The following is an 11,880-nucleotide window of genomic DNA, read 5'->3' as shown; positions in this document are numbered from 1 at the left end:
GTTGTTTTTTTAAGTTATTGGTAGCATTTAGAATAAATATTTATTCCAACAACCGTTATGTAGTCTTTTCTCGATCGTCTTTATGAGTCTGTATGCACTTTTAGAAATTTCTTGATATATAATTTTTCCATATTTTCTGAACTAGTTCCGTAGCTAAGCGGATATCACTTTTGYAATCTCATCAACTATTTCGTTTCCCGGCAGGCTTGTAATGCCTTGAATCCACTATACATGTAGGCACTACATCTACTGCCTCTCCAATGCTCCGATGCAATGCGATGTGAGATGTTGAAAGTTTTGCTGGTGGGTTTCGTGGCCCCTCTTTTAGTGTGACTTGAAATCAGATAACGTTAGTTTTCTGCCCAAAATYATTCCCAGAAACTTGGCATGATCCTTAGTAAATAACTCGACCCCATTGAGCCTCGGTGGTTTTCTTGACAGGGTCTTGTACTTCATTGTAAATATTCGACTTACCAGTATTCAGCACTAGGAGCTGCCAATCTTGCCCATTGGTGTACGACTTTTGTAGTGCTATTTAGCACTCTAGGTACTTGCTCACTAGTTTGGACAAATATGTCATCGTTTACCAGAAACTCATTTGCTAAAGTGACCACAGRAAAGGTGGAACCCACAGAGACATTCCCGTTCACACTAATTTTAGCAATCTGATATAGATTACCATCAGATATAGAAGTTTTCACAATTAACAATTTGACTTTTGTTCTTTCAAATACTACTACATTTACAGAAAAGCTGGAGAGCGTTAAACGGGCGGCTCCCATCAGCATGTGTGGGGCACCGAGGTCCACATCCACCATGGCACTTAATGTTCATCTGCTTAGAGTGTCCACAGATATTAATGGAAAGTGTATGGCCATGAAAATGTGCTTGATCATTCGAAAATGTTCGTATACCTTGGCCATACCATATTTTTTAGATAATGGAGTCGCCAAACTAAACTTTGGGAGCTTTTCCTCTGCTCACATACCAGCCAGGCAGTTGTGGATGGGTAGAAGCASTTGGGGGAGAKAGGCAATGAGCTTCTTCACGAATAKATCAAAAATTGTGGCGAAGTTTGGAGGAGGGTTATATCATCAGGAACTCCCCCATTATCTTCTACTTCAGACTTCTTGACTACTGTAGTATTTTTCAAGCTTCAGATACTGCCATTAAGATAGCGGTAGATTTACTGCTCCGGAGTGCAGCCTCCTACAAAAAAAGTGACTTCCYACTCTGAAAGTATGTCGACGATAATAGCTTCGGGCTCACTGACCACGCGTTAAACGCTGGTAAGGCTGGATCGCAGGCATCTGTAAAGCTGACGAGCTGGCAAGAAAACTCACCYAAGCCCCGTTAACGGATCGGTGGTCAACTTTCTTCGTGCTTTCAACTACTGGACAAATGGATTTCGGGGAAGCTAGGCCAGCGCCGGTGTACTATCGTCTTATGCGCTGTCGCAAGTTATTTTGAGTGAGCTCTTGCGCTATAATAATTCTAGCCTCTCCTTATTTAGGCGTTTCTAACAGACTATTGTTCTACGGGTTGTCAGCTGCAGAAACTGTATGGAARATGAGATWKAAACATCTCARTACTTCATTCTTTSTTGTTTCGTGGCAGCTCACTCTTTCAGATATTCTACCGAGTAAGTGGAATTAATTATCTTTTATATATAGTAGTTCAAGTGCGATCCTTGAACCARCCATCGATCCTAACCTAACAAGCTTCAAATAAATGGATATTATTACATATAATAGGTTGTCAAAAAAGTCTTGCGGTATTTTTTATTTATATTTTTTTAATTTTATAACGGTTTAATGACTCATGCCCAGCTCTTGACCRATGCTACGGCTGCTACTATGCCGGTCTCTTTCGACCAATTCAGCGATTTTATCGCAATTTTCGACGACAGGCCTTCCGGAGCGTGGCGCATCTTCGACCACCTCTACACCAGAACGAAAACGTTGAAACCATCGTTGTGCGGTGGAAATGGAAACTGTATCGGGTCGATAAAGTGCACAAATTTTATTGGCGGCTTGAGATGCATTTTTGCCTTTATCGTAGTAGTACTGTAAAATATGCCGTATTTTCTCTTTACTTTGCTCCATGTTGGCGACACTATAACTCACGAACGACTTAAAAGAAACGACAATCAATCAAACACGTGTTAGAGCGTGAAATGAGCTTCAGCTCTCAGCGCCAACTAGCGAAAATACCGCAAGACTTTTTTGACAACCTAATATTACGGCGAACTGTAAGGCCCGATTTTGACCATTTCTAAATGAGCTGTTGGTGACGATATTGGTGCTAAGTTTGCATTGGTATTATCAAGAGTTGGAAATATTGGATTCTTAAAAATGCATAAAGTCTCCATTCGAAATATTGTCACTGCTGTAGATTAATTGTTGGTAGAGAGATAAATGCAAATTCGCATTAAAAAMCTATTTGCTCACTAAATGGAGGGAAATCAAGTTGAGCAGCGAAGTAAAAAAGACAATTAAGCGACAAATGATTGTGATAAATGCCCGCCGGGTTCCTACGTACCTTTGGCACTTAATGTGCAGACATTTCGAGGCATATRTTGTTGAAATGCTTCTATGTACCTGTATAAGTGTGTATAAAAGCTGAAAGCTACAACAATTATCAAGGTTTAYCATTTTTTAGGCAACTTGATGAAGTCACTTCGCCAAATTCAAGTCGCGAACTTCGCTAAAACAGTTTGATTACCGTGTTGACACTTCCGTTTCCTCAACTAATTCACTGCTTATTTATACCTTCTGCGCTGAATATAAATGTATTTTTAGGCCATCCCGTGACAGGAGCACAATATTTTGCTTACAAGCATCGAAACGCCAAATTTATTTGCAATACTCGTATAGGCGTGGCGGTCGGCGGACCAACAGTGCTAAATCCGGTGCAACAAACTGCCGAACATGCATAAATCATACTTAAATTATACATTTCTAAAGCAAATTGTGCGTTACCTAAAAGCGAAAGAAATTACGGAGTTAGAAAAGGATGATGGTAGAAAGTACAGTGTTAAGCGTTTTTTAACTGGGTGAGTAAAGCTTTTTATTAGTTCTGTTTTTTGCCATGAATTCCATTCTACTTAAGTGGCACAGCTAATGTGAAATTAAAAAAACACAATATTTTTCCAAAAAATTGTTATTTTAATTTTAAGTTGGTATCTCAAATAGTCACTTTGTCTTACACACTTCATATTTAAGTGTAGCCGCTCAGTTTTATCACGTCAGTTTATCTTTAAATACGTTTTTTTTTTCAAAACTACTTTTTCCAAATTTGCTTGAGTGCTTAGATAGATAGAATATAAATTAAGTTTTGTTACGCGACCTATGTTCTACATATATCACATATGGTCACAACGGTCCAGAACTCTGAATAATTGTACGAGATTGCTGGGTCTGATTGTGGTGATTTCATCCCTGTTCACGTAGATTTATTCTACGACCTTGACCTCTGCTTCTACAATTGCTGAAGAATTTAGAATTAGGTGTTCCTGAGTTTCATGTTCCATGTCAGAAAATCAGATTGGGTAAGAGACTATGCACATGTTGAACAAGTATTTGTTGAGCCTGCAGTGCCCTATATAGAGCGCGGCAAGGAGACGAAATTTATTTTGATTATATATATATTAAAACTTTGTTGTAACCTCCGCGCTTTTATCCTTTACTTTACTTCATAAACTGAGATCGTTTTTAGTGCCGCTTGACCATTGCTGTGTATAGCGATATGTTGGTTGCGATATTTGCGATGGAGATTGATGTTTTTGCAAACTGACTTAGACTTCTGCTGGCAAAATGCTCCTTCTTCTGGTTATTGCTGCGACTTAGTAGTAGGTCTAGTGTGGAATTACTCAACTCGATCTCTGACGAGAGTAATACTAAAATTCTTTGTGAAGTTTAGTCTCTTTGTAAAGCCGTCTCTTGCAAGAAGGGCCAGTGGTGTGTCATCCCCTAAAGACTTCATTTGTTGAGACGAGCATGGTATGCTTCGCTGCTTTTTCGACCACTATACGCAGCAATGTGAGCACCAACATGAATTCAATTGCTGCGATTGGGCAAGTACGCGTTGCCTCTGAAGTGTAGACGCAAGCTATGGTACGAGTATATACCCACCTGATGATACTTGGCTTACAGTTTCGTATCAACCAACTAGACGTCTTCATATCAAGAGTGCCTCTGGACAATGTTAATTCCACATGCCTATTTCACCTTAAGGTTGAGTCTAATGTGCGGCCTAAGAATTTGACCTCTTCAGACACCGCCAACTCCCTGCTATTAAGTCTTCGCTTTGTACAATGTTTCGGAGTCGCTACATTCCTTCTCTCCAGTGCGTAGGACGCATAATCAAAAGCACCCTCGAGGTCAGTTTTAATTATTCTTCGAGCTTAGCTTGTAGTAGATAATGTTTTTGTTTAAGTTTCGATCCTTACAATTTTAAAACAATTGATTTTGTTTCAACCACCCATATCCACCTTCAGCAGGATGAGGTGGAGTATATTTCACTGTTCCCAAAGTTGCTTAGGGGTATTGGGCARAGTCCGTTGTGGTTTAACGTGAGTTCCTGCCTGCGAAGGCCTAACCCCACGGTGCTTTCTATTGCTAGAAGCACATAGATCAAAACAATGCGTAGATCAGCGCCCTAAAGCACGAGTGCATGCACCTGCACCATACTCTGGAGAATCAAAGCGTGAGTGCCGCCACATACACTTATACTTTGGTTCCAATTGGTTTGGGTGGACAAGCACCTTGGTCGGGTACGAGGCCCATCTAAAACCTCTGCCGTTCTCTGGGTCCGGCACCCGGCCGCAGTGTGACTCCACACCGGACTAATGCCCTTCCTGCATTTTGGTTTAAACCACAGCCACCACGAATCTCCACAAAGGGCCAAAAACCCAAAGAGCAGATTGGAGTTTCCTCCAAGGGCTGACTGCTCCCCGTGGTACCATGTTTTAGTCTTTGGTATGACTTGTAGCTTGCGCTACTGCCAGTTGAGCCCCCAAGAATTCCTAAGAACCCYTAAGAACTCAACTGTATAATGACATGTGTCTCGTAAATCCATTCGTAAACKAAATCGTAAACGAAAACACRKTCGAATACCAGGAATAAAAAATACAGTGTACAGTAACCATGTTTTTACGATGAATACTATAGCACTATATCTGACATGGACTATGCTGAAATTCAAGGCAAGCCCAGAATTACAGACACAGTGCATGCGGAATTTTAGTCGCCTCTTACGACAGGCATGCCTTACCACGGGTATATTCGGTATTCCGAATCCGGAGGGGTCCCCACTACCCGAAGGGGGAAGGGGTATTGGGCAGAGTCCGTTGTGGTTTTACGTGAGTTCCTGCCTGCGAAGGCCTAACCCCACGGTGCTTTCTATTGCTAGAACCACATAGATCAAAACAATGCGTTGATCAGCGCCCCAAAGCACAAGTGCATGCACCTACACTCATACTCTGGAGAACCAAAGCATGAGTGCCGCCACATACACTCATATTCAGGTTCCAATTGGTTAGGGTGTGTGTTGTAATGTCCACCCCAGGGTGTGTGTTAAACGTCCACCCTTAGCCACCTTGGTCGGGTACGAGGCCCATCTAAAACCTCTGCCGTACTTTGGGTCCGGCAAAGGGGTATTGGGCAGTTGGGGTAGAAAAAATTATGAATTTTACCAAATCCAATGAGTTCCCAATTATGACTTAATTTGTTTACCACTTGGGAGTGGCCGCCGGTGATTTGGTGCTTCACGTCTCCACTTTCAACCAACCAACCAAAGTTTCTGCATCGGTCTCTTCGTTTAATGCGCCTGTTTTAGCTAGATTTTGGTTAAATTTCATTGCAAAAACGTTGTTTTTTACACGTTGAGCCTTAACTCTACCCAGAAATGTTGTTCGATGCCAATTTCGCAAACACCAAACATAATAGCTCTTCGTCAAGCAAACTTATTTGACTAGTAACTAGAAAGGGTATAAGCGTCATAGTAGTACAGCTCTCTTACCCTGAACAAAGGCATTCTTCGTTTTTGTTTTACTATGAAGAAAACCCCAGGAGAAACTCATTGTATTTTGATGGTAGCTTAAAGTGAACATACTCTAGCTATGCAAACGTTCCAAATATAGATTTAGTGACGGTCAGCCGGTATAAACTAACSTAACGTAAGGGGATTGCCCTAACTRCTAACATATTGGTAGATAAATGATTCTTTCCGCTAATTTTGTTGTTGTTTATGTCAAGCCTAACAAGCAGAGATATGGCGAATAGAAAACCGCTTATATAAAACAAGTTAGTTTTAGCTTTCACATATTTTCAGCCTTCTGTAGAATGTAACTATTTTTTTGAGCAGCTGTGTACATTTATATAATAAAGTGTTTGTTTTCTCATCTATTTTGTCTCAACTTCTTTATGCGTTGACGCCCCTGGGAAAAATTGTTTACGAACTTGCTTTATATGAAAAGGCAACCGCAGCAGCGCCGAAAGCGACTTCAAATAATTAACGGAATCTTAYCTGGCCCCCGTTACCTGTCAAAAAGGCAAACCACAATTGCTGTCGATGAGAAGCAGGAGYTAACCAAAGAGTTGTACGAACAAAGTAAACATCCGAAAGTCCGTGAGTAAAAATTATCCACTTTAAGTATTTTAAACAAAGCAATAACCATGATGTTCCCTGAATTTCGGAAAGTTAGTGGCTGCGAAAAAAAAAAAAAAAATTGTAAAACGTGTTGTTTTTCTAAGGAACCCTGCTTTGTTTAAGTTCTCTTGAAGTTTTTATATTTTAATCTATTTCATTGCATGCCATGACAACTATCCAAAAGGCGGCATCAGGCGAGGTACACGCGCGGATTTCATACACAATGGCAGCTTTCATGAAGCCGTCGGCCCTTGTAAGTAACTAAATATATATGTATTGAAAAATATTTAATATTTGGTTAAAGTATTGCTAGTCCATTTGCATTCTTCTGTAMTCCAATCACAAAAACACCAGAAATTTGTAGGAGGTTTACTTTTCAACATACATATGTCATTAAGGAAACAAGTTTAAACTCTTTTTCCTGGATTCGTATCAATTGTAGAAAGTTAGTTTGATTTCCTACCAGTTCGTTTATCAAAATAAAGTTGTAATTTACGTATTYCCATAGAGAATTAACYAATGGACCCATATTAATTGTAAGGRGCAGTTATAGTTGCYTTTAAGTTCAMTTCAATCAACTAYGGRTGATGAACGCGCACTTTTAGTGGTGTTTTCTTTCCGRTGAAGGCATACTCCAAATTGATATTGGTGTGGGGAACCAAAATACCCAAGCCGTTGAAGTTTCAACAGTAGTTTTAAATAAGTTTGAACAAAAAACACCATGCGAACCACATCAGTTAGTAATTTTTTTATATGCAAGGAGCACAGACAATATATTCAGGAATACGAATCCCACATCGTATTTGCGCTCCTTTATATGACCTTTGTAGTAAATGACTTGTCTCAGTCCTTATCACATCCATCGCACTTCTTGGACGGCGTTGGTGTTAGCTTCTACACTTACGACGACATTATTAAACTGGGCACTTGGCACCTTTCCAAGTAAGAGACCGAACATTCCAGGTGCAGGCCATTAAATCGTAATCGTTAAAACGCGGCACGAGTGATAGTGAGGACATAAATGACGATCAACTTGTCGGCCAATCAAAATCCATGATCACCGGAAATTCCATCGAAACTCTGCGTGAATTCATCAAAAATCAGTCGAAATCATTGAAGCTCATGAAAATGGAATTGAACATCTCTAAAACTTCGATTTATCGCATTTTGACCGCACATTTGGGCTTACGAAATGTGTGTGCACGGTTTATTGCGCACAAATTGACTGACGACCAAAAATTGCACAGAATCCAACACTCGAATGAAATCATTAAAGAGATTTATTTGACTAAAAATCACATTTTAACCATTAATCACTYCTCGTATTCACCTGATATGGCMCCGTGCGACTACTTCCTTTTTGGAAATATRCATTACCCATGAAAGGAAAGCGTTATGMAGACGTAGAGGTCATTCAAAAGGCTTGCAACGGCATACTRGCGACCATACCGACCAACGAGCTAAAACACYCGTTCGACATGCTCTTGGACCGTGCCAGAAGCTGTATTGAAGCAGAAGGAGACTAGTTTGGATAAAATAAATTGATTTTGCCGAAAAAACCATTTGTTCTGTTATACCGTTCTTGCTGACTTTGGTACGGACCTTGCATTTCCTGCAACTCAGTAACAAGAACATTTCGTTCATATTAGATATGTCGGCCCATATTTTACGAAAGAAATTGCCAAATATAATGTTATATGTGTTTCAAAATATCGCGACACTGCGATGCAAAAAATTGGTTTGCAGGGTGATACGTACATAGCACAATACTGATGTCTATTGACAGTTTAACTCAGATAGAACGAGCTCATTGGTGCCACGAAACTATCTAACTAATGATATTGACCATAATTCAATGCATGAATTCTTTTTAGTAAAATAAGGTTGTTCTCCGAGTTTTCAAATGCRTTAAATAATTACATGTAATTTTAGAACAGCTCCAACTTTCTACTTGGATACAAAAATATCCAACACTTTAGCGAGAAATTGAATTTAGACGAGCTTCCATGAATTCTGCTGCAAATGAATTTACCAATAGCTTCAAAACTAAGAATTTTCTGTTTAACTCTTATTTGCAATAACAATCKATAAATTAACAGTTTGTGGAAATCATTTCGAGTAGCACTTCAGCTGAAAATACAAATCAGTTGCGTATTCAAGTTGTTTTTGTAATTTTTGGAAAAAAAAAAACGTTAACTTCGACTGCACCGAAGCTAATATACCCTTCACAGGGGAAAATTTGCAGAATATATATCATTATCGTTCAGTTTTTATGGAAGCTTATAGTAATTCGATGTGAAAAATTTCTGCGGAGATTATATTATTATCTTAGAAAATAAGCTGTGCCAACTTTTGTAAAGATACATTGTCAAATGTGAAAGTTTTCCATAGAAGAACTTCATTGCGAACGTTCAGTTTGTATAGCAGCTATATATTATAATGGTCCGATATCGCAGTTCCGATAAATGAGCAGCTTCTTGAAGAGAAAATGACGCTTAGAAAATTTCAAAACGATATCTTAAAAACTGTGGGATTAGTTCGTTTATAAACAGACGGACAGATAGACAGACGGACATTGCTAAATCGACTCAGCTCAACATACTGATCATTTAAATATATACTTTATAGGGTCTTCGACACTTCCTTGGGTGTTACTAACTTCGTAACAAACTTGATATACCCTGTTCAGGGTATAAAAATAAGTAAAGTGTTAATATGGAAGATAATCACAGTCGACTTTTGCTCTGGCTTGAAAAACGTTTCCAACACATTGCYTCTTTTCGTCTTCAAATCGTCTAATCTACTTTTCCCTAAGACCTCAGCTGTAAACTTTAACTATTCCAATAATTTTTTATTTTTATGTTCATTTATGTATGTGCTTTATAATCATCCCTAACCACAATTTCATTGCGATTTTCCTCAAATATATGTACATCCAGGAAAAAAAAAACATAAAAAAAAACACAGTTTAGAAAAGAACGCACACCCTCATGTACATGTATTACATATAAAAATAATAAAAAATGTCGATAAAAACAAAGTGCCTGGGTCGTCTTTGATTTCAGTGCTCGTGATTGCTCAGTGTTTCTGTCTGATGCCGGTGCGTGGCATACTCGCCGCCAGTCCAAAAGGGTTGTCCTTTCGCTGGAAGAGTTTTCGCACCTGGTACTGCATATTATACACGCTGGTGACCATTGCTGATACGGGCCTCACAGTAAACATGGTCGTCAAAGGTGTGCTGGATGTGCGAAACATTGGTTGGTGGTTGTTTTTGGCATTTGGCTTTTAACAAGTGCCTTRCGAGTCTTGCTAATTTACTACTTTAAATTTAATCTCTCATTTCACACATAAAACGTGTTTAGAACCATTAATATTTCATGCCAATATACTGCTGGCTTCAATTGGTTTCCTGCGACTGGCCGCAAAATGGCCGCAGCTGATGCGTAAATGGCAGCGAGTGGAGCGGCATATGCCGCCTTTTCAGTCGTGGCGTGAACGCGAGGCGCTGGCGGTGCGGGTGCATAAGGTGACCTTTGTGCTGATCACATTGTCGCTGAGTAAGTGGTCCACAGAATCCATATCACTTATAATATTTAGTTAGTAAGCCGTTAATTTAAAATTAATTCTTAACTCAGCTGAGCATCTATTGAGCACCATTTCGGCCATTCACTTCGCCAACTATTGTCCTTCACGCGTGGATCCGATCGAGTCGTATTTCATGACMGTTGTTTCGCAAATTTTTTTCATTTTCGATTACTCTACTTGGCTGGCTTGGTTCGGAAAGATATTGAATGTGCTCATGACTTTCGGTTGGAGTTATATGGATGTGTTTCTAATGATAATCGGCATAGGACTCTCATCTTTGTTCGAACAAGTGCAGCRCAGTTTGGAGCGTGTCAAGGGACAGGTAAGATATTTGTAGTAATTTGYAATAACTTTTAGTTCCCACTAACTTCGCTTCGATTTCAGGTCATGCCGGAATCCTATTGGACGCGTACCCGCTTGCAATAYCGGCTTATTTGTGACCTCATAGAAAAAGTAGATTCCGCTATATCTGCCATAACTATGCTCTCTTTCGCTAATAATCTTTACTTTGTTTGCATTCAGTTGCTCAAGAGCATGAAGTAAGTTCACTCAAAGCATAAATAAGATCTGCGYTTGTGTCTCATTTAGATAAAAAAAAGAGTATCAATTCTTATTTATTTTTTGACTTTTCTTTAGCACAATGCCATCTGTAGCACATTTCGTCTATTTCTATGCGTCACTATGTTTTCTCATGGCCCGCACTTTGGCGGTTTCTTTGTATTTGTCCGAGGTCAACGATCGCTCCCGTGAACCTTTGAAAATAATCAAAAAGGTGCCAAAGGAGGGCTTTCATCCTGAAGTCGACCGCATGGCTTATGAGATTGGCATGGATACGGTAGCCTTGACCGGGTTGCAATTTTTTAACATTACGCGTGGCTTGGTGTTGACGGTGAGAGATTAGTACGTTGGTTACGAAATTTCTTGATTCAATTTTGTAAATTATGCTTTTAGGTTGCCGGCACTATTGTCACCTACGAATTAGTGCTTATACAGTTTCATGAAGATCAGAACTTATGGAATTGTAATTAATTTTTGTGTTATTGAAATAAACACATTTTAAAGATTTCCATGTTTTTCTTGAAGTATTGTTGATGTGTTGACAGCAAATGTAAGTCAAGACAAAAATTGTCCTAAAAAACTGTTGAGATGTGATAAAACAGTTTCTATTGATGCTTTGGTGAAGGAAGGTCTTTCTTATAGGGTCACTGCTAAAAGTGTGGGCAGTTCACATTCAACTGTGGTAAGTTTGTTCCAAAAAAAAAAGGATACTTTAAAGAACCTGGACGGAAAAAGTATCTGGTCCCAAACGTGCAACTAACAAAATGATTGGTGGCATAATATAAATGATAAGTGTTATAGTCGATTCAAAAGTGCTATTTCTATGCAGGCAGAGCGGTAAACAAATAATGGAGTGAAAATAAGTGTGGAAATAATACGAGGAAGGGTGCAAGAAGCCGGTTTGTTCTAAAAGTGTCCTGCAAAAAAGCCATGCTGGCCCAAAAAATTTAAAAATCGCATTTAGAATGGGCAAAAAAGTTAAGCAAAATGTATGTGAACAGAAACTTACCAATAAAAAGGAGGAATAGGAAAATGTATGGCACAACAATATAACCGAAGAGACTCTTAAGAACCTTTTCGACTCCA

At 39.3% G+C, this 11,880-nt stretch overlaps 1 protein-coding gene across 1 annotated transcript; it reads left to right on the top strand.

Moving 5' to 3' along the window:
* The first annotated feature begins 2,930 nt into the window (after window positions 1-2,930).
* Window positions 2,931-11,265, top strand: LOC108965743 (gustatory receptor 5a for trehalose-like). The gene is made up of 9 exons (XM_018928338.1): window positions 2,931-3,055; window positions 6,479-6,630; window positions 6,836-6,904; window positions 9,717-9,908; window positions 10,014-10,208; window positions 10,287-10,558; window positions 10,621-10,775; window positions 10,873-11,125; window positions 11,188-11,265. The coding sequence occupies exons 1-9, from the start codon at window positions 2,931-2,933 to the stop codon at window positions 11,263-11,265; spliced, it is 1,491 nt and encodes a 496-aa protein (XP_018783883.1).
* The last annotated feature ends 615 nt before the right edge of the window (window positions 11,266-11,880 follow it).

Source organism: Bactrocera latifrons, unplaced genomic scaffold (genome assembly GCF_001853355.1).
Source record: "Bactrocera latifrons isolate USDA-ARS-PBARC rearing strain unplaced genomic scaffold, ASM185335v1 scaffold_147, whole genome shotgun sequence".
NCBI lineage: Eukaryota > Metazoa > Arthropoda > Insecta > Diptera > Tephritidae > Bactrocera > Bactrocera latifrons.
This window is presented reverse-complemented; position numbering and strand designations above follow the sequence as displayed.